This window comes from Orycteropus afer, unplaced genomic scaffold (assembly GCF_000298275.1).
Source record: "Orycteropus afer afer isolate SDZICR_OR568_19922 unplaced genomic scaffold, OryAfe1.0 scaffold00136, whole genome shotgun sequence".
Taxonomy (NCBI): domain Eukaryota; kingdom Metazoa; phylum Chordata; class Mammalia; order Tubulidentata; family Orycteropodidae; genus Orycteropus; species Orycteropus afer.
The window spans coordinates 1,588,090-1,608,398 of NW_006921723.1; the positions used below are offsets into that span (position 1 = coordinate 1,588,090).

A 20,309-nucleotide genomic window follows, 5' to 3' on the forward strand; every position below is an offset into this window, starting at 1 on the left:
GTTGTCAGAAGGGACCATTCCCTGGAGAAGGATATCATGCTTGGTAAAGTGGAGGGTCAGCAAAAAATGGGAAGGCCCTCAATGAGATGGACTGACACAGTGGCTGCAACGATGGGCTCACGCATAGCAACAATTGTGAGGGTGGCGCAGGACTGGGCAGTGTTTGTTCTGTTGTACACAGATAGGATCGCTATGAGTCAGAAACAACCTGACGGCAACAAACAACAATCTATAGGAGCAGGTTGCCAGGTCTTTCTACGGCAGAGCCTTTGGTGGGCTCCAACTGCCCACCTTTCACTTAACAGCCAAGTACTAACCACTGCACCACGAGGACTCTTCCGCAAGCTCTCGGCAACCACTTTCTGTCCCTATGGATTTGTCTGTTCTGGACATTTCATAAAAGTGAAATCAACCATTATGTGGCCATTGGTGACTGGCTTCTCCCGCTGAGCATCATGTTTTTGAGGTTTCTCCACATTACAGCGTCTACCAGGGCTTCATTTCTCTTTATGGCTAACATTCTGTTATATGAATGGACCACATTGGGGTTGTCCATTCACCTGTGGATGGACACTTGGGCTGTTTCCACCTTTTGGTTACTGTGAATTATGCTGCAAGAAGCATGCATGGACAAGGACTGTACCTCCTTAAATTCCATGCCCCCACCTCTCCCTGGGCCTGAAGATGAGGCCAGCTCCTTCTGCTCCTCAGCTAGAGTCTAGCTTTCCTTTCCCCTGACAGGTCAAGGAGACGAGGTGCTCCTCACGAACAGCCAGCCAGGGGTTCTCCATCTCTCTTCCCTCCCATCGCCAACCTCCCTGAGACTCCGGGACCCTGTTCCATTTCTAGAGAGTTCTAGAAACTGCAAACGCCCATGTCCCCCAGACCCCGTGTGGTGGGGTTCCAGCCATTGCCACCATGTGCTCTCGTATGCACAGGTGGCCTCATTTGGGGGACCTCAGTTTTCCTATCTGTGAAAGGGATTAGCTGAGGCCGTCCAGTGCTCAGCGTGTCCCTGCAGTATCAGGCATGCATAAGATGTGCTATTGATTCTTATTTCATCCTCTCTAAGAGCAGATGCTTACTGCATCCCCACAAGATGCTGTGCACCAAGCGAGAAGCTCACGTTTGTTATCTCTTAGCCCCACCCCACGGATGAGGAAACGGAGGCTCTGGGAGGTTTGCACAGCTTCCTGGGCCCAGAGAGGAGGAGGCTGGGGCTGGCAGGGCATGGATTCCGTGAGTGTCCCATCAGCTCAGGGGTCCGCTCAGGACCAGGCCCCTTACTGGGTGCCATCACCTCCCTGAGGCTCTTGGCCCATCGGGTGGGGTCCCAGCAAGCCATTTCCCCTCCTTGGGCCCTGGAGCCCCCCTGGCTCAGAAGGGACAAGCTGCGAGATTTCTGGAGGCACGTCTCTGATTGGGTAGGAATGAGAGGCAGAGCAGTCCCACCCCGAGGGAGAATTCCTACGTGTGAGCATTGATGGGATTGGAGGTTCCAGACTGGGGTCTGCAGGGGGCACAGCCTGCCCCCCCTTGCTCATGTACCCCACTCAAGAGACACAGAGACAGCAGATAGTCTGGGTTTATTTGTGGGTCATTCAAAACAGGGGTGAGTAAGGGTCTCTCTCTGGAGACCCCTGGGTCTCTGTTCTGATCCATGCTGGGTCCTGGCAACTCTGTGAGCCCCAGAAACTCCCCATCAGCTCCCTTTCCCTGAAGGCAACAGGAGCCCAGCCACCAGCCATCCACCCTTAACGCCTGACAGTGGCACAGGGTTGGGTCACAGGATTGGGGACCAACTGTGCACAGGACACTGGAGGGACACTGAGTCAGTCACGTGTGTAACCCTTCATGGGAGTCCTGAAGGGAAACCACTTCCTGTCCGCATTTTACAGACAAGGAAACCGAGGCACAGAGAGGGGAACCCCCTCACCTGCAGGCGTGTCCCTGGCCCTGGGCTTGGCACACGGGTTTCAGATGCTCCCGGCCCAGGGGGTGCAGTGGGGAATTGCAGAGTCTGAAACTTTCGCGGTCTGCAGCATGGGGGCCATGGAACCGAGGTGTGAATCCTGGCTCTGATGCTCAGAACTGGCTGTGGGCCCCCTGGTGAGTCACCGCCTCTCTTGGAACCTCAGTTTCCTCATCTGTAAAATTGACAGAGAGATTCAGAAAACTGCCACCTGAGCTATGTCCCTCCCTCCTGCCTATAAAAGAGTCTCATTCATTCTGGGCAGCCAGGTTTCGCAGTCACTCTTCTACAGGGTGGTGTGACCATGGAACTTGGTTCTGGCCAATAAGGTATAAACAGAAGGGTCCCAAGGTCTCCCAGGAAGGCTTCCTGAAGGTGTTGACCCAACCCTGGCTTTTCCCCCTTCCTTGTGAGTTAGGAGGCGGAGGCTGGAGCCCTGGCAGCTATTTTGCACCACAAGGCATCCCTGAAGACAAAAGTCTGAGATCCTGAGGTGCTGTTGACTGAGAGGGACATCAAGTGCTACTGCTATTATGGCTAAGCCTGGACCTATCCCTACAGAGTGCTCTTCCTGTAGCCTGACACCAGCCCCCTATCCTTGACCTCTGGGCTCACACCAGTGTGGAGTCTTTCCCCACAGCCCCAGGCCTATGGCCCAACATGCTGCGCATTTCGTGTGTGACCCCATCCCAGGGCCCTAAGCCAGCTGGCAGGGTCCGGTGCATGCGGGATGCAGGCAGGCTGCCTTCCCGGCCTCCCCCGAGGGCCACGGGTGCCATGGTGGTGGCCATGGGCCCAAGGGGGATCCCAGGCTCTGGGCAAGACTTGTAGGGGGAACGGCGGTGGGTACCCTGCTGGGGCTGAGCCCCAGGGCTGGCCTTGGAGACCTCGGTGGGCCGGGTGGGGTCGTCCTCAAAGGGTGGTGGGGATAGTTCATGGAGGCCACGGCGGGTGGCCCGGGCAGCACGGAGGAGAGTGTGAGTCAGCACAGCCACCAGGGCCAGAGCGCCCAAGCCGAGGATGGAGGCCGCTGCTGCGCCCGTCTCAATTTCAAAGAGTAGCAGAGCGTAGATGGACAGCGCTGGGGAGGGAAAGGACTCTCATTTATTCATTCAGTAAACTCAGCTCCCAAGCCCTCAAGGGGCTCCCCGAAACAGGGAGTCACCACAGAAAACACCCCAGCATACCAGGCATTCATACATGAACTCACTCGATGCTTTTACATCCTAAGATTTATCATCATGATCTCTATTTTGCACATAAAGAAACCGAGGCCCAGGGAGGTTAGGGGACTCCACCAACACTGCACAGCTAGGAAATGACAGAGATGAACCCACTGCACAGACATAGAAACTGAAATCGAGAGGGGAAATCCCAAGGTGAGCTCAGAGCACCTTTCAAAACCAGGTCTTAGGAAAAGATGCTCAATGTCCTTAGTCATTTAAGAAATACAAATCTAAACCACAATGAGGTACCACTTCCCATTCGCTAAAACTAAAAACCTGTTGCTATGCAGTTCATTTTGGCTCAAGGTGATTCCACTTGCTACCGAGTAGAACTGCTTCGTAGGGTTTGTTTGGCTGTCATCTTTTCAGAAGCAGGTTGCCACTGGGTGGGTTCAAACCAACCACCAACCTTTGGGTTAGTCGTCAAGTTCAAACCATTTGCACCACCCAGAGATCTTAATGGCTAAAATCAAACGACTGAACAATAATAAGTGTTGGCAAGAATGTGGAAAAATTGGAATACTCATCTGTTGCTGGTGGGACTGGAAAATGGTGCAGCTGCTTTAGCAAATGGTTTTGCAGTCCCTCAGAAAGTTAAGCACAGAATTACCATGTGACCCAGTAATTCCCTGCCTATGTATCTACCCAAGAGAAATTAAAACAGGAACTGAGGTACCTGTAACACCAATGTTCACTACAGCACAATTCAAACACCCACAAGATGGAAACAACCCAAGTGTGCATCGACAGATGATACATAAACACAGTGTGGTCCGTCCACACATCAGAATATTACTCAACCATGAAAAAGATGAAACTCTGATACACACTACAATGTGGATGAACATTATACTGAGTGAAAGAAGCCAGACATAAAAGGCCACACAGTATCTGATTCCATTGATATGAAATGTCCAGAAGAGGCAAACTTACAGAGAAAGAAAGCAGATTCGTGGTTGCCAGAAGCTGGGGGAGAGGAGAATGGGGAGCAACTGCTATGGGTACAGGATTTCTTTTTTAGGAGATGAAGAAGTTCTGGAACTAGATAGATGTGGTGGTTCTACAACCTTGTGAATGCTCTAAATGCCACTGAATTGTGCACTCTAAAATGGTTAAAATGGTAAGTTGTATGTTACACATATGTTTGTCATGCATGTGCATGTGCGTGTGTGTGTGTGCGTACACACACACACACACACACCCCAGATCATTCAGCTCTGGATTCCCTGGCTTCAACCTCCATCACTCATGGCTTAGGGCATGCTTACCTTGCTCCCATGACCCTCCCTGCTGCCCTCCCACTGCATCCCAGCTCGACTCTGAACAAGGACCCACCACTGTTGTCCTAGTCTCAGATGCCCACGCTCCACCCTGGATCCTCCTCTGACTGGGCACAACATTCACTGTGCCCAAGGCATGGGTGACTTTGGGTGGATCTCAGCCCTTCTCTGGCCTTGGTCTGATCTGAAGAAGTCAGTGAGGTGACCTTGAAGACCTGTCCAGTCCTGTTGTTGCCCTGTTCAGTGTCCAGTTTGTCACTATTCTTGGTGGTGGGCAGCTGTCCTGTTTATTGTAAGATGTTTAGCGGCATCCTTGGACTCCACCCACTCGATGCCAGTAGCACCCCCCCACCCCTCGTCATAACAACCAAAAATGCCTCTGGGCAGTGCTAAGTGTCCCCTAGGTGGGGCCAGAATTGGCCCCCTATTGACAACCCCTTGGTCCAGTCCCCACCCCTACTCCAGTCACTAGGACTAGACCCAACTCTCTGACCCACCTCTTTGGTCTCTGTGATGTGCATGGGACCTTATTCAGCCAAAGAGAGCATTGCTTTCCTCCCTCATGTAATTGGTGCAGGGATATCATATGACCCAAGCTTAACCAATCAAAGTCAACCTTGAGACTTTTGCTTGGACTGTGGGGCTGGAGGAATTATTTTTCTGCAGCCACTACTAATAGAAGCCCAGAGCTGATGGGGGACTTGCTGGCCCCCTATTTTGATGCTTTCTCCACCTCCACACATTCTCACTTTTGAAGATGCCACACTACATCATGTCAGGCATATTAAAACCAGGTCAAGGCTTTTATTTTTGCTCTAAACATTTTTGAAAGGACTTCTATAATTATTCTTTTATCCCTGGTGAATGCTGAATGAATGCCTGGCTGGAGAATTCTTGCTGAGTGAGGTCACTTAATCTCACAAAGAATCTAAATGAGAGGTGAATGAATTCCAAATTTAACGCTTAATTAAACTGACATGTTATTTATTTATTTATTTTGCCCTTTGTGATTTTTCTTGTACTTTAGGACCAGGGTATCTTATTCTTTAGGTCTCCAACACTTTTCATTGGCCCATTAAAAGCTTTGAGTTCTAGGCATTGTGTCAAAAACATCTATGGATACGTGCATCTTTTTCTGACGGAGAAGTGAAGTAAGAGGTACTTCTAATACCTCTTTGCACACCTTACTCCAGCCAACTCCAATACAAAGTTATACAAATAATGCATATCTTTTTAACTTCTAGTTCTCTTTTGTGGGAATAATATTATATATATTGAAAAAAAGTAACAGCATACCCCTTGTTTTCATTCAACTTAGTATTTTTTCTTCTGGTAAGACAGGTGTACTAGGGCTGTCAGAGATCTATGGATGAATCAGTACTGAGTTTATAGAGCCATCAACACGTTTTTTTAAGCTTAAAACAAAATATAAGATGTTCAGTCTTTTTAAAGAATCATGCTGGTTTAATTCTTTTCCAAACACATCTAGGTGAGAGACAGTTAGTCTAGAAAAGTTATTTTAAGTTGGGAAAGGAAAGATAGTATAAATGTGTCCTTTTTAGTGCCTGGGATATTTTTTTTCACTCTACTTCACATTTTGGGATTTAAAATTTCATGTCTGCTCCATCCACAGATGAATGGATAAACCAAATGTGGTCCATTCATACAATGGAACACTCGTTGTTGTCGTTATGTGCCATCGAGTCAGACCTGACTCATAGCGACCCCTCCTGGGGTTTCTGAGGAGATATCACTACAGAAGTAGATTGTCCAACCCTTCTTCCGAGGGGTGGCTGGTGGGTTTGAACTGCCAGCCTTCTGGTTAGCAGTGAAGTGCCTTAGGCACTACACCACCAGAGCTCCTAATGGGACACTACTCAGCCATAAAGACATGGAGCCCTGAAGCAAGCCTCTGCAAGGATGATTCCTGAAAGCATCCCGCTGAGTGAAATGTCAATCACAAAATGATAAATACTGTATGATCCCACTTATAGGAAATAAGCAAATAAAGGGAAACCAAAGATTATGAATGATTATCAGGGGTGGAGGGAGGGAGGAAAAGGAGCTTTAGCTAACACCTCTGAAACACTGTCTGGGAACCACTCAGGACTTGGAAACGTTTCCCAACTAAATGTACAAAATCAAAGAAAGCAGTGTTCCAACACCAGCTGATGTTTTCGGACACCTCCTGGGGCTGGATAACACCCACAGACTTTTGTGGATGAACTCAGAACTCTCTCAATAATTCTGCGAGGCACAATAGTTACCAACACCGTTGTACTGATGGTCAAACAGGCACAGACAGAGCTGGCCCAAGGTCCCAGCACAAGACAGTGTCAGAGCCAAGATCTGAACCCAAGCACGCTGACTCTATAGAGTTGACTCTGGCCATCCCAATCCAAGGTCCTGCACCCCGAGTTCTCTTCACCACCCCCAGCACACACCTGCTAAGTAGACAGCGATCCCACAGCAGAAGAGGCCAAGGGCCACGTGTCTGAGGAGGCGGCAGTCATAGAGAAACCAGTCAGACCTGGATGGGGTGGGGACATGGAAAAGGAAGAGAAGGCTTCAGGAGGTGGGGTTGGTGGGGGACCAGCGAGGGAAGGATGGAGGAGTGGCCTGAATGAGAGGAGGAGTCAGCTTGCAGGGATCTGAGATCCCTGTGAGGACCCAAATGCCACCCACTCACCCATTTGAATCCATCATTTATCCACCATCCACCCGGCTATCCAGCTTCCATCCATGCATCCATCCACTCAATCATTTAACTATCCACCGTTCAGTCACCACTGATACATCATCTCACCCATTCACCATTCATCCACCCACCACCCACCCATCTCATATCCATCCACTTAGTATCCATCCATCCATCTTTCTGCCCATCTGTCTAGCTGCCCATCTACCCATGCACCCATCCATCCATCCACCCACCCACCCACCCAGCCATCCATCCAACTACCAAAAGATATATTTCCAATAATTCCACCACATAGCCAGCCAGCAGATGTCTATTCACTCATTTAGCCACCATACATTCACTGTCCATTCCTCCATCTCCATCAGATATTCAACCATTGTTCATCATGCATTCATTCATTTAACCTTATCCCAGTAATCCATCCACCTTTTCATTGAAACAGTCACCATCTGTTATGGATTAAATTATGTCTGCCTTCCCCAATGGAAGTAGATTGCCCAGTCTTCCTTCCCAGGAGTGGCTGGTGGGTTTGAACCGTCAGCCTTCTGGTTAGCAGTCAAATGCCTTAGGCACTACATCACCAGAGCTTCCCTTTTTGTTTGTTTGTTTGTTTGTTTGTTTTGGTTTGGCCCTCCCCAAAATATGTGTTGGATTCCTAAATCCTGCACCTGTGTGTGAAATCTTGTTTAGAAATAGTGTCATCTTTGTTCTGTAATCTGAGTAGGGTGGGATCTAAATCTAATCACTTCTGAGTTACAAAAGAGCAATTTAGACACAGACACACACCCGTGCGGACTGTCTACAAGCCAAGGAACCGAGGAACATCTGGGGCTACCAACAAGGAAGAAGTCATTTGAACTTTTAGCCTCCAGAACTGTGAGAAAATAAAAGCCACCACCCACTTGTGGTATTTGTGTTACAGCAGCGCCGGGAGACTAAGAAAATATTCATCCTTCATCCTTCTCCCAGCCAGCACCCACTCATCCAGCCCCTATTCAACACCCAGCCAGCCAGCCAGCCATCATCCTTTACCCACCCATCCACCTGTACATCTTCCATCCATCCTTTCCCATGCATCTACATCCATCCAAACATCCAGCACTCACAAAGCAGCAATTCTGTGCCAGACACTCGCTCAGCACCTAACTGCTCTCATTTCGCAGATCACAATGCTGCCTGACCCCAGATTCTTGAGGTCACAGCAGGAGAGGAACCTGCTGAAAAGGTTTAACAAATAGAGTATAAAGGGGTGGCGGGATAGATGGAAGAAGGGGGGAAGAGATGGATGAATGAAGGGGGTGGATGAAGGGAGGAAGAGATGGAGGGAGGGAGGAAAGGAGAGAAAGAAGGAAGGATGGATGGGTGAATGGAGAGAGGGAGGGAAAAAAGAGATGGGTGGATAGACGGGTGGGTGAGCAGACGGATGCGTTTATGAGTGGATGGATGGATGGATAGATGGATGGATTGATGCGTGGGTGGATGGATGGATTCACGAGTGGGTGGGTGGGTGGGGAGGGAGGGAGGGAATGAAGGGTGGCTTGCTGGCTGGCTGGCGGGATGGATGGACTCATGACTTGATGAGGGGAGGTGGGTGGATGGATGGGTGGATGGATGGGTAGAAAGAGGGAGAGAGAAGGAAGGAGGGAAAAAGCAGACTGGGAGGAATGGTAGAATGGCGAATAAGTGGAGGGCAGGAGAGAAAGACGGAGGGAGAATAATTCTTTTCCCATCAGAGGCCCCCGAGGGGCAGCAGCTCTCTTAGCCATCCAGCCTGCCCCCTTCGAGAGTGGGCCCCACACTCCTACCTGCTGGGGCCGGGCCCCCGCGCCATCTCGGCGCCCAGGTGGCCGCAGAGCGCGGCGAGCAACAGGCAGGTGAGGGCCAGCACCAGGGAAAGGGCGGCGAGCGCGGCGGCCAGCGGCAGCAGCGCCCCGGCCGCGTCCTCGGGCAGCCCGGGTCCCGCGTCCAGCCCCGGAGCCAGGCCCTCGGCGCGAGGTCTCCGCAGCTCTGCGCGGCCCGCCTGCAGCTGGAACAGCAGCTGCGCGCCCAGCGCCGCCAGCACGGCCGCCGGGATGCCCAACAGGGTCATTGCGGCCAGCACCCGGCCGCCGTACGACCGGGCCATGGGGACCAGAATCGGGGACCCCAGGGGGTCGGAAGAGTCCAAGGGTTTGCGGGGCAGTCGAGGACGCAAAAGGGGGGCAGGAGAGTTAGGAGGGATCCGAGGTTCCCCAAGGGGGTTCCGAGGGGGGCGGGGACAGGGGTGTGTGCGGAGGTGAGGAGGCGGTCAAGGGTTCTCTTATTCTGAGCAAGGAAGACGTCCGGAGGTTCGGGGCTCAGTAAGGGCGGCAGGGGGCGCGGGACCGAGCTCCGGGGCGCGACTGAGACGCGGAAGCTGGGAGAAAACTTGTGACAAAGTCTCTTCTCCCTCCGGGCCCCAAGCCCGCGACGGGCGCCCCCTTCCGGCCTCCGGGCCTTTTGCGACAGAGGGTCGAAGCCCCGCCCCGCAGCTCCGTTAGCGCCGCAGGTGCGCCCAACACCGCCCAAAGCGCAGACTTTACTGCTGTTGCTGCTGGGCTTTTTTTTTTTTTTCTTAATAATTTGAATGAAGTTTTAAATAATTCGTTTTGTTATTTGGTTTCAGCCTAGGGACATCGCAAGTGGATGATTTCCCGTCTGCGCGCCCTTCCGTCAAGCTTGGGTGTCAATGACGTCTCCTCCGTGGGGGCCTCACCGGCCCCTCCCCAGCTCCCAAGCCCTTCCCGGCTTTCCTTTCTGTCTGCCTTCCTTTCCCTCCTCCCAGCCAAGTCCCCTCCCTCCTTCCTTTCCCCCGCCCAGCTTCTTTCTTTCAGTTGAGACAAAGTTCATACATGTTTTACCATTTTTAAGTGAACACACTCACAATACTGTGCAACCATCACTAATACCTAGTTCCAGAACATTCTCATCTCCCAAAGTAATCCATAAGCAGTCACTATGCCGAGGAAGACCTAAGAACAGCTGAAACTTTTGAGTTAGTGGTGTTGGGGAAGAATACTGAAAGTCCCACGGCCTGCCAGAAGAACGAACAAATCTGTCCTGGAAGAAGTGCAGCCGGAGTGCTCCTTGGAAGCGAGAATGGCCAGACTGCATCTCTCGCTACTTTGGTCATGTTGTCAGAAGGGACTATTCCTTGGGGAAGGATATCATGCTTGGTAAAGTAGAGGGGCAACAACAAAAACAACCAAACTCACTGCCATGGAGTGGATTCTGACTCATAGTGACCCCCACTGGGTTTCCCAGGCAGTAAACCTTTACAGAAGTAGATTGCCCAGTCTTCCTTCACTGGAGTGGCTGGTGGGTTGAACCACCAACCTTTTGGTTAGCAGTCAAATGCCTTAGGAGCTATGCGATCAGAGCTCCTTTGGTAAAGTGAGGGTCAGCAAAAAAGGGGAAGGCCCTCAACAAGATGGATTGACACAGTGGCTGCAATGATGGGCTCAGGTACAGCAAGGATCTTGAGGCTGGCACAGAAGGGGGCAGCATTTCGTTCTGTCGTGTAGAGGGTCGCTATGAGTTGAAGCTGACTTGACAGCGCCTAACAACAATAACATGCCAGAGGGGATCATTAATCTACTTTCTGTCTCCATGGTTTGCCTAATCTGGACATTTCATGTAAATGGGATCCCAAAATATTTGTCTTGTGTCAGCCTCTTCACTGAACGTGTGTTCACAGTTCATCTATGTGATAGCGTGCATAGGTACTCCATTTCTTTTCATGATTGAATTTATGCTGAATAATATTCATTCAGGAGGTGCAGGAAGTGGGCTTCTCTGGTCTCACTGCCCCAGGTGAGGAAGATTGGGCACTGAAGGCCAGAGTGACAATAACGACGTTGACGACAGGCGGTGTGCCCTGCGGTTCTGACGTTTCTAAATGTCTTCTTTGGAAAGCTGCCAGTGACCTGGTATTAGGCACAAAGACTGGACTGACCATTATCACACAGGGTCTACTGGGCCCATTTCATAGATAAGTCTACTGAGGTTCCCAGAGGGCGATGGGGATTGGAACCTGGGGTAGGCAGCATCATCTCCGTCCCTCAATTTTCTCGTCTTGCGTTGGGCTGGTGAGCGGGAACTGAGGTGCTGGTGCAGACTCAAAGGCCCCTTTTCAGCTTCTTGGGCTTTGGCTCGCTCCTCTCCAGGCCCACTCCTAGCCTGGGCGCGGGAGGCGTGGTTTACGTATTATTTGCATGCTTGGCCCCGCCTCCGAAGAGTTGATACTCTGTTCTCCCTCCAGGTGGCAGCAGAGGCAAAGCGAAGCGGGTTCGTGCGCCCCAGCTTCTCGGCTTAATTTGCAAGAAAATACCTGGCCTTCTTCCCATTTCCAGGTGAGAGAGAGAGGCTAAGAGAGTGCCACTGTCTGAGAGTGGCAGTGGTCACACAGCCAGGAAGAGGCTCTAGACTAGAGCTTTTAATTTCTATATTTTGCTGCCTTCCCCAGGGATATCCAGGACCCACCTGGACAGATTGACGAGGACACTTGAAACAAGGACCTAAGAGACCAGATTGACTCCCGAACCTGGGAGGGCTCTTGAGCCCTGGCTGGCATTCAGGTGCCCCAACACACAACAGGACCAAATATAAAAGTCTAATCTGTATTAAATAGAAATGTGTTGTCAAAATCATTTTGGAAAAGATTTTTGTGATTTTGCACATGAGATAGGTGAACAGCTCATTTAATGTGATTGGCGAGCATTTCCCACACTCCAGGAACATACCTGGAAATTCTTGGGAAGTGAGGAAAATTAAAACTGGCAGTGGCATCACTAGGGATGTGGAGAGGGGGTGAGGATCATATTCGATGACATGATTAGAGGAAATGACACCAAAATGACTGTCAAATTTTTGTGCAGTGTTTCAGAAGAAATTTATTACTTTATATAAAAATATCCCATTTTTTGTGAGCCCAGCTTCCAGGCATCAATATACCTATGCTGAATAGATGAAAACTCTATGTTGATTTGCTTTTGAACCTTCTGGTGCGTTCCGCTCAGAGCTCTCATTATTACCCAATTATCGTGAGGCTTGGGAGCTCTGGTAGCATAGTGCCTAAGGCACCTGACTGCTAACCAGAAGGCTGGCAGTTCAAACCCACCTGCCACTCCTTCGAAGGAAGGTTGGGCAATCTGCTATCCTTAGTGATACTGCCTTGGCAACCCAAAGCGGGGTCACTATGAGTTGAGGCTGACTCGATGACACACAACACCACCACCCTGACGCTTAGATTGTTGTTTTTGTTGCAGCTGGTGTTTTGAGTCAAGTTGATCAAATTTTGTGATGTTTCAGTTACAAGATTGTAGTAAGTAGTATCAGTGAATCTATACAAACAACTTTTTTGAGAATGAAGTAATAATACAAGGAAAAGGAGCAAAATATAATAATAATAAAGACTTCTGCTCAGTTACTAGTAGTGTTTAACTGATAATGTAACTAAATGTTGAACATTTTACAAAACAATTTTGTTAATATTCACATAATCTAATAAGTGTTACATTTAAGCAATTTACAACTATGTCACCAACTATTCTATGATGAAACTGATAATAAACGTTAAGCATTGGTAGCATAATGCCTAAGGCACTTGACTGCTAACCAGAAGGCTGGTGGTTGGAACCCACCTCGGAAGGAAGGTTGGGCAATCTACTTCCGTAGTGACACCGCCTCTGAAACCCAAGGAGGGGTCGCTGAGTCTGTCCACATAACAACAAACATTCTGTATGATCTGGTTGGAGAGTAGGTCCTGGGGGGGGGGTGGTGGCACCAACCCTACTGGTGCCACTAAGAAATGGCCAGTTATTCTCAAGGAAAAGGACTTTTTGTCAGGGTAACAGCGGACACCTTACCGTGCTGGGTGTTGTATGCTGAGTACTGTTCTGAACACGCGGGACCCACCGCGCTCCTTACCTCGTCGAAATCATGTAAACAACTGGAAAAGATGGCTCAGAACTCAAAAAAAAAAAAAAAAAAAAAAATTCACTGCCATTGAGTCGATTCCAACTCATAGTGACCCCCATGGGGTTTCCAAGGCGGTATCACTATGGAAGTAGATTGCCCAGTCTTTCTTCCGTGGAATGGCTGGTGGGTTTGAACCGCCAACCTTCTGGTTAGCAGTCAAATAAATGCCTTAGGCACCACACCACCAGAGCAGGGATGATCTCATTTCTTGGAAGGAGAAACTAAGACACAGAGAAGTTAGGTCACCTGCCAGGAATCACACTGCGAGAGAATGCGGGGCTGGGATTTGAACCCTGACATCCAGTGCAAATTTATCAGACACTAAGTTTCGCAAGCAACGACGCTGACACAGAGTGAGACTTAATTTCACGTTTATATTCACAGTTTACAGTTTTGGAACCATTAATTACCCCCGTCCCCCAGGTTTCAAATATTTCCAGAGACGCCTGAAAAGCTCTCCGGGCTTCTTCGCTCAGACCCGGGTCTCAGAAGCACCCTGGCGCCTCCAACCCCGCCTCCTCCCGGAGGGGCTCCGGACACAGACCGAGCGGGGGTGCCTCATGCAGATCCCCTCCCGCCCCGCTCTACTCCTCAGGGGGGTCCCTCTGGGGAGGGGAGGTCTCATCCCAGATTCCCCCCCCCCTCCCGCTCCAGGGGTTTAGAACACTTCCCGACCCCGCCGGCTGCCGGGATGACCGCCCTGCACCCGCTCACTAGGGGCGACCTGGGCCCAGCGACCTTTAGAATAGAACAAACCCCACGCCCCGCCACCCCCCGGGGATCTCGGCACAGTCACCAACCCAGTCATTCCCGGGCTCGGAACAGCCCCGGGGGCCCGCCACGCCCAGCGGTTCCTGTTTCAGATTCCGCCCCCGGGGTCTGGTAATGGCCCCTCGGCTCCGCCTTCCGGGTGGGACGTCCCAAAGTAGGTTCCCCACCCCCTTCATTCCACCGGCCCCCAGACCACGCAACAGCCCCAGGCCCGGCCCGGCCCGGCCCACCCTTCTGCGGGGTATCCCTTTGGAAATTCGCGCCTCCAGGGGACTCGGGACGGCCTCTGACCCCACCCTTCAGGTGCCTCCTAGAAATTCCCGCAGGTTTTCCCAGCCCTGCCTTCCTGGGGTGTTGTCTCATTGTCGATTCCCCTGCTCCGCTCACCCCAGCTACAGGGGTCTCAGAACAGCCCCCCGGCTCCTCCCTCTGCCCCGGCCCCGCCCTCAGGGCCTCCCCGCGGCGCCGCGTCCACGCGGTACTTGCGGCGGCGCAACGGATCCGTGAGGCTGCGCGGCACTGGGTCGTCGAAGTCCTCGGGTTGCAGGAAGTTGCGGTCCAGCAGTTCGGCCGCCTCCTGCCAGTTGGCGAAGCAGGCGGGGCCCAGGCGGCGGATCTCGTCGGCCGCGTCGCGCGTGAGCACGTCCCCGCCCGGCTTGAGCACCACGACCGCGGGCAGGCGTTCCACGGAGAACCGGCGCCCCAGGTCCCTGCGGGGGCGCGAGGTCAGAACGCGGGCCCAGGCAGCGCCCAACCCTAACTTCCGGGCATAAATGGAGCGCCTTCCGTGTGCCAGCCCGGCGTCGCTGGGGTCGTGCGGGGACCAGGACAGGCCCGGCCACACTGGTCTCCCAGTTTTCTGCAACACCCTGGCACAGCCCCATCCCCCGGGCCTTTGCGCGTGCTGTCTGCCTCCAATCGAAACTCTTCCTATACTGTGCTGGCATTTTCCTTCCTGGCATCCTTCAGAATGCAGCACGTGACATAGTTTATTTACTTCCCTTATTTATCATTTTCTCCCAGTAGAATGTCGCCTTCACAAGAGCATGGATTTGGGTCTCTCTGAGCTCTGGTAGCATAGTGGCTAAGACACTTGCCTGCTAACCAGACGGCTGGCGGTTCAAACCCACCAGCCACTCCTAGGAAGGAAGGTTGGGCAATCCTACTTCCGTAGTGATACTGCCTCGGAAACCCAAGGAGGGGTCGCTATGAGTCGGGTTTGACTCGACGGCACACGGCACACAACAACAACAACAACATTGACTGGTGCTCCTTCCCAGTGCCTGGAAAAGTGGGGTACAGAGTAAGCTCTCAGGGATGAATGAATGAATAAATACTGATGAATTTCATAAAGAAACTGAGATGGTTAAGAGGTTGTTAGGGATTGAACCGTGTCCCCCAAGAGTATGTTTTTGAAATCCTAACCCCTGTGCTTGTGGAAAGGAGCTCTGGTGGCGCAATGCCTATGGCATCTGACTGGTAACGAGAAGGTTGGTGGTTCCAACCCACCAGGCCCTCTGTGGAAGGCAGACTGGCCAATCTACTTGTGTAAAGATTTACCACCTCAGAAACCCAATGGGGTTGGAATTGACTGGATGGCAGTGAGTATGTATGAGTGTGTGTACTTGTGGAAAGGAGCTCTAGTGGCACAATGGTTAAAGCATTTGGCTGCTAACCAAAACGTGAGTGGTTTGAACCCACCAGCTGCTCTACATGAGAAAGATGAGGCAGTCTGCTTCCTTAAAGATTTACAGCCATGGAAACCCTGTGGGGGCAGTTCTACTCTGCCCTACAAGGTCACCATGAGTCAGAAGCAGTGGGTTTTGGTACTTGTGGGTGTGATCTCATTTGGGAATAGGGTTCTCTTTGTTACATGAATGAGACCACATCAGTGTGGGCTGTGACCTAAGCTGATGGCTTTGAGAAGTAACAAGAGCAGATTGGACACAGAGAGAAACAGGCACAAGTGAGGGAAAGAGAAATGTCCCGTCAGGTCATCAAGGTCCCGAGGAACACCAGGCTTTTCCCCAAGAGCCGACAGAGCACACCTTGCCCTCGTGCCAGTGCCCTGAATTCAGACTTCTAACCTCTTGAACTGTGAGAAAATACATTTCTCCTGTTTAAAACCACCCACTTGTGGTATTTGTTATGACAGCACTAAGAAACTAAGACACACAGTGGCATTTGAAGTTCAAATAAAATAGAAACTATTTTTTTAGTGTAAGTACATCATTAGAAAGCTTGACAATCTATTTTCAAAAATTCAACCACTGAAAACCCAATGGAGCAGTGGGTACAGTCACAGATTCCTCCCAGACACCTAACCAGACGCCTCGCAGGACTGGTTCGCTAGGTTTAAAGGCTTTGGACCATAGTCTCGTGGGACATCTCAGGAGCTGGCACAACACAGTCTGTAAAGCGTATGTTCTACGCGCTTGTTTGGTAAGTAGTATTGGGGATCTTCAACGCTTCCAAGCAGCCATTTAAGACACAACTATTGGCCTCTACTCAAGAACAGCGATGGAGACTCAGAAAGAAGAAAAGAAAGGCCTGAAAGAAGGAACTAGTCTATAGGACCTTGGCCAGACTTATCCAGAGACCAGAAGAACTAGCTGGTGCCCAGCTACCACTACTGACCCTTCTGACCCAGGACTCAATAGATGGTCCTGGGTAGAATGGGAGAGAGTCATAGAACAAACTCCAAAATCTTAAAAAACCCACCAGACTTAACCAGACCGACAGAGACCTGGGGAACCCCCGTTATTATTGCTCTATGATATGCTTTACATTTTTAACTGAAACTACTCCCAGAGGTTGTCTTTTAACCAAATAACAGACTGCTGTTGTTATGTGCTGTCGAATTGGACCCTCTTTGGGTTTCCGAGGCAGTATCTCTATGGAAGTAGATTGCCCCATCTTCCTTCCGAGGAGTGGCTGGCGGGTTTGAACCGCCAACCTTCTGGTTAGCAGTCAAATGCCTTAGGCACTACGCTACCAGAGCTTCCAAATAACAGACTGGCTCATAAAATAAACATCATCATCAACATCACCTGTGAGTGCTGTGGTCCTTTTATATGAGCACAAGACAAAATTTGTCTATTTGATGCCAAGCAGCCAACATTTACCCTAAAGCAAAGATGAGAAGGTCAGGGGGCAGGGAACCGAGAATAATGGAAATGAACCACCACAATGGAAATAACAAGGATGTGGATGCGCCGAGGAAAACGTAACCAGTGTCACTGAACAGTGTGTGTGGAAGATGTTAAGCGGGAACCTAGTTTGCTCTGAGGCACACACATGGGGCTGCTGCAAGTCAGGGTCTCCTCCACAGCAGCAAGTGGTGCTTGGTTGGCTTGCGTTTCTGCTGTTACTACTTCCTGTTCTGTTGGCGCTGGCTCATGACAGCCCCACGTACAACAGATCAAACTGCTGCTTGGTCCTGCGCCGTGTGCATGAATGCTACCCTCAAGGCCTGTTGCTGCAGCCGCTGTCTAGGTTGAGTGCCTGCCAACCCAGAGGGCTCATCTTCCAGGGCTGTATTGGGCAATACTGTGCTGTGACCCGCAGGGTTTTCAACGGGCTGTTCTTTCTCTGGCCTCAGGGCCTCTGCCTGGCATGCCTTCCTTTTCCTCACTGTTCACTCTCCTATCTTCCCTTCCCCTGGGGGTCTCTGTTTAAAGTTATGTCCTTAGGGAAGCATCCTCTGATCCCCCAGTCTCAGCCAGGTCTCCCCATTATAGTTCCACGTGGCAGCTATCCTTGTCCTCCAGAGCAAGTTCATCATATATTTATGTCTATCTTTTGTATCTAGCACCCTGTAAACTCCCCAGAGGGTGGAGATGGAAGTGTGCTTGCACACGGTATCTTCCAGTTTCCAGCACATTTGTTAACTTTGGGTGGAACAGATGAATTAACCAAAAGCAAAGCAAATGCACTACCGTCGAGTCAGATCCGACTCATGCGACCTCTCGGGTTTCCAAGGCGGTATTGTGGTATCACTACGGAAGTAGATTACTCAACCTTCCTTTCGAGGAGTGGCTGGTGGGTTTGAACTGCCAGCCTTCTGGTTAGCAGTCAAATCCCTTAGGCACTACGCCACCAGAGCTCCTAACAGATGAATTACTAAACAAAAATAAACATCTCACTCTCAGCAGAGGTGGCTCCTCTACCAGAAGTCCTCCTGGATCTCTCTTCCTGCCTGACCTATATCTAAGTGTTAGGGGTTGAATTGTGTCCCCTCCAAAGTATATGTTGCAATCCTAATCCCTAGACCTATGGATGTGAACCCATTTGGGAATAGGGTTTTCTTTGTTATGTTCATGAGGTCATATGAGTGTAGGGTGTGTCGTGTCATAAACCAATCTTTTGAGATATAAAAAGCATAGATTAGGCACAGAAGCAAGCTAGCAGGACTGAGGGGAAGACAGCTGCCACATAGGGATCTCCAAGGAACACGGAGAAGAATGCCGGAGAAGCTGAGACAAGGATGTTCCCCCTGAGTGGACAGAGCGAGCCTTCCCCTAGAGCCCGGGGCCCTCGGTTCAGACTCCTAACTGTGAGAAAACGAATTTCTATTTGCTAACAGGGAAACCAGGTAACCCTAGAAGGGCAGGAAGAGCCACTTCCTGGGCACGTCCCCTCCTCTAGGAAGCCCTCCCAGGTTTCCCCACCACCTCACATCCTCAGGTCATCCTGGAAAGGCAGGAAGAGCCACTTCTTGGGCATGTCCCTGAGGAACTGGTCCTGCTGCTCCTCTGTGGGGTCCTGGGACACATACACCAGGGCGAGCTGGGCTGCCCGCAGCACGTAGAACTCATCTGTGAGCCTCACGAAGAAGTCCCTGAGCACTGGTGCGAAGGCCTGGCACTGCGGGCAGCCCCCAGCGCCAAAGAACAGCAGCACCAGCCGGTTGTCCAGCTTGCGGCTGAGCTCCTCCTCTGTGTCCAGCTCGTCCTGGTCGCTGTTGTTGCGGATCAGGACACGGCCAGAGAACAGGGCAGCCATGACTGGGCTCAGAGGACCCTGTCTTGCCCGGGGCCACTTGGCTTCTCCCCCAGGACTAAGAATCTACGAGGCCAGCTTAGGACCTCACTAATCTGCTTAAACTCTGACCTGGTTATGGGGCCTTCAAGGACGGGGCAGCTTCCATCCCGGGTTGTACCTGTGACCCCCTTCTCAGGGGAGTGCTGCCAATACATTAAAATAAACCCACAGGACCGCAAAGGAATTCACTGATACCTACATGTTAGTCACTGTCCAGTGGATTCTGGTTCTGACCCGTGCTGACCCCATGTGTACGGAGTAGAACTGTGCTCCATAGTTTTGTTTTTTTTTTAAATAATATTTTCTAGTATTTTGGGTGAAGGTTTACCCAGAAGCTTATGTTCCCATTCGACAGTTTCTACACGGCTGTTCAATGACACAGGTTACACATGTCACAGCACCTGAACATTCTCATTATTTCTCTTCTGGTTGTTGTGTTTGCTCCATAGGGTTTTCAGTGCTGTGACCTTGGAAACAAATGGCCAGGCTTTCTAAGGAAACTTTGAGTGGATTCGAACTGCCAGCCTTTTGGCTAGTAGTCAAATACTTAACCGCTGGTACTACCACCCAAGGACCTTTATAAAGACACATTTGTCCAAATCTTTTACTAGTCATCGTGCTGTAGAAATAAATATCTGTACTTCTTCACTAGCACATGAGGTAATCATGATGAGCAGAGGGGGCGTTACAGTTAGTCCCCGACTTGGGACATATTGGACTTGCACTTACAACCATTTGTGGGTTTCTTTTTGTACTGCATACAACACTGCAGCACGTAATTTGCTGATGTCATCATTCTCAGATGTTCATCAGATGTTCACTAGCAAATATTTCTATATAATGCTTCCAACCCCCAAAGACAAATGAAGATCAGATTTATAAAGATACTTATAATAAAAGGTGATAATAATGAAAAACAGAGAGAGATTCAACTTATGTCAGAATCAACTTAGGATGGAGTCCTCCAAGTACTGTGATTTCCTGTCATGATAAAAAGCACTTGTCATTTCAACTGTTTTTACTTGTACCAGTGAGCCAGCTGGGAGACCAGGAGAAGAACTTCTGAGGCCTCTCACACACTCAGGGGAGCCTGAGAAATAATAGACCCCTGGGGATTTTTGCTTCATTTAAAACATTTTTTTTGTGGCAGTAAAATATATATAATAAAATGTTACCATGTTTTACATGTCCAATTCAGTAGCATTAATTACATCCACCAGGTTGTGCAACCACCCCCTCATCCATTCCCAAATGTTTCCATCACCCCAAACAGAAGCTCAGTGCCCCTTAAGCAATAACTCCCCCCCCCCAGTCCCTGG

The 20,309-nt window shown here is 50.5% G+C and overlaps 2 protein-coding genes across 2 annotated transcripts; both read right to left on the reverse strand.

The window, feature by feature from the left end:
- Positions 1 to 2,583: 2,583 nt before the first annotated feature.
- Positions 2,584 to 9,304, reverse strand: TMEM221 (transmembrane protein 221). Its single transcript, XM_007945335.1, has 3 exons — positions 8,985 to 9,304; positions 6,923 to 7,008; positions 2,584 to 3,053 (listed from the first exon to the last, which is right to left on the reverse strand). Exons 1-3 carry the CDS (start codon positions 9,302 to 9,304, stop codon positions 2,584 to 2,586), a joined length of 876 nt encoding a protein of 291 aa, XP_007943526.1.
- Positions 9,305 to 14,350: 5,046 nt separating this feature from the next.
- Positions 14,351 to 18,951, reverse strand: NXNL1 (nucleoredoxin like 1). Its single transcript, XM_007945337.1, has 2 exons — positions 18,626 to 18,951; positions 14,351 to 14,657 (listed from the first exon to the last, which is right to left on the reverse strand). The coding sequence occupies exons 1-2, from the start codon at positions 18,949 to 18,951 to the stop codon at positions 14,351 to 14,353; spliced, it is 633 nt and encodes a 210-aa protein (XP_007943528.1).
- Positions 18,952 to 20,309: the final 1,358 nt, after the last annotated feature.

Bases quoted from the DNA above. Each gene is read 5' to 3' on its own strand.
- TMEM221 (XM_007945335.1), bottom strand. From the start codon at position 9,304: ATGGCCCGGTCGTACGGCGGCCGGGTGCTGGCCGCAATGACCCTGTTG. The intron at 7,009-8,984 runs GTAGGAGTGTGG...CACCCCATCCAG, and splicing joins CGGGGGCCCGGCCCCAGCAG to GTCTGACTGGTTTCTCTATG. The intron at 3,054-6,922 runs GTGTGTGCTGGG...TTCCCTCCCCAG, and splicing joins GATCGCTGTCTACTTAGCAG to CGCTGTCCATCTACGCTCTG.
- NXNL1 (XM_007945337.1), bottom strand. From the start codon at position 18,951: ATGGCTGCCCTGTTCTCTGGCCGTGTCCTGATCCGCAACAACAGCGAC. The intron at 14,658-18,625 runs GTGAGGTGGTGG...GCGCCCCCGCAG, and splicing joins TTCCAGGATGACCTGAGGAT to GGACCTGGGGCGCCGGTTCT.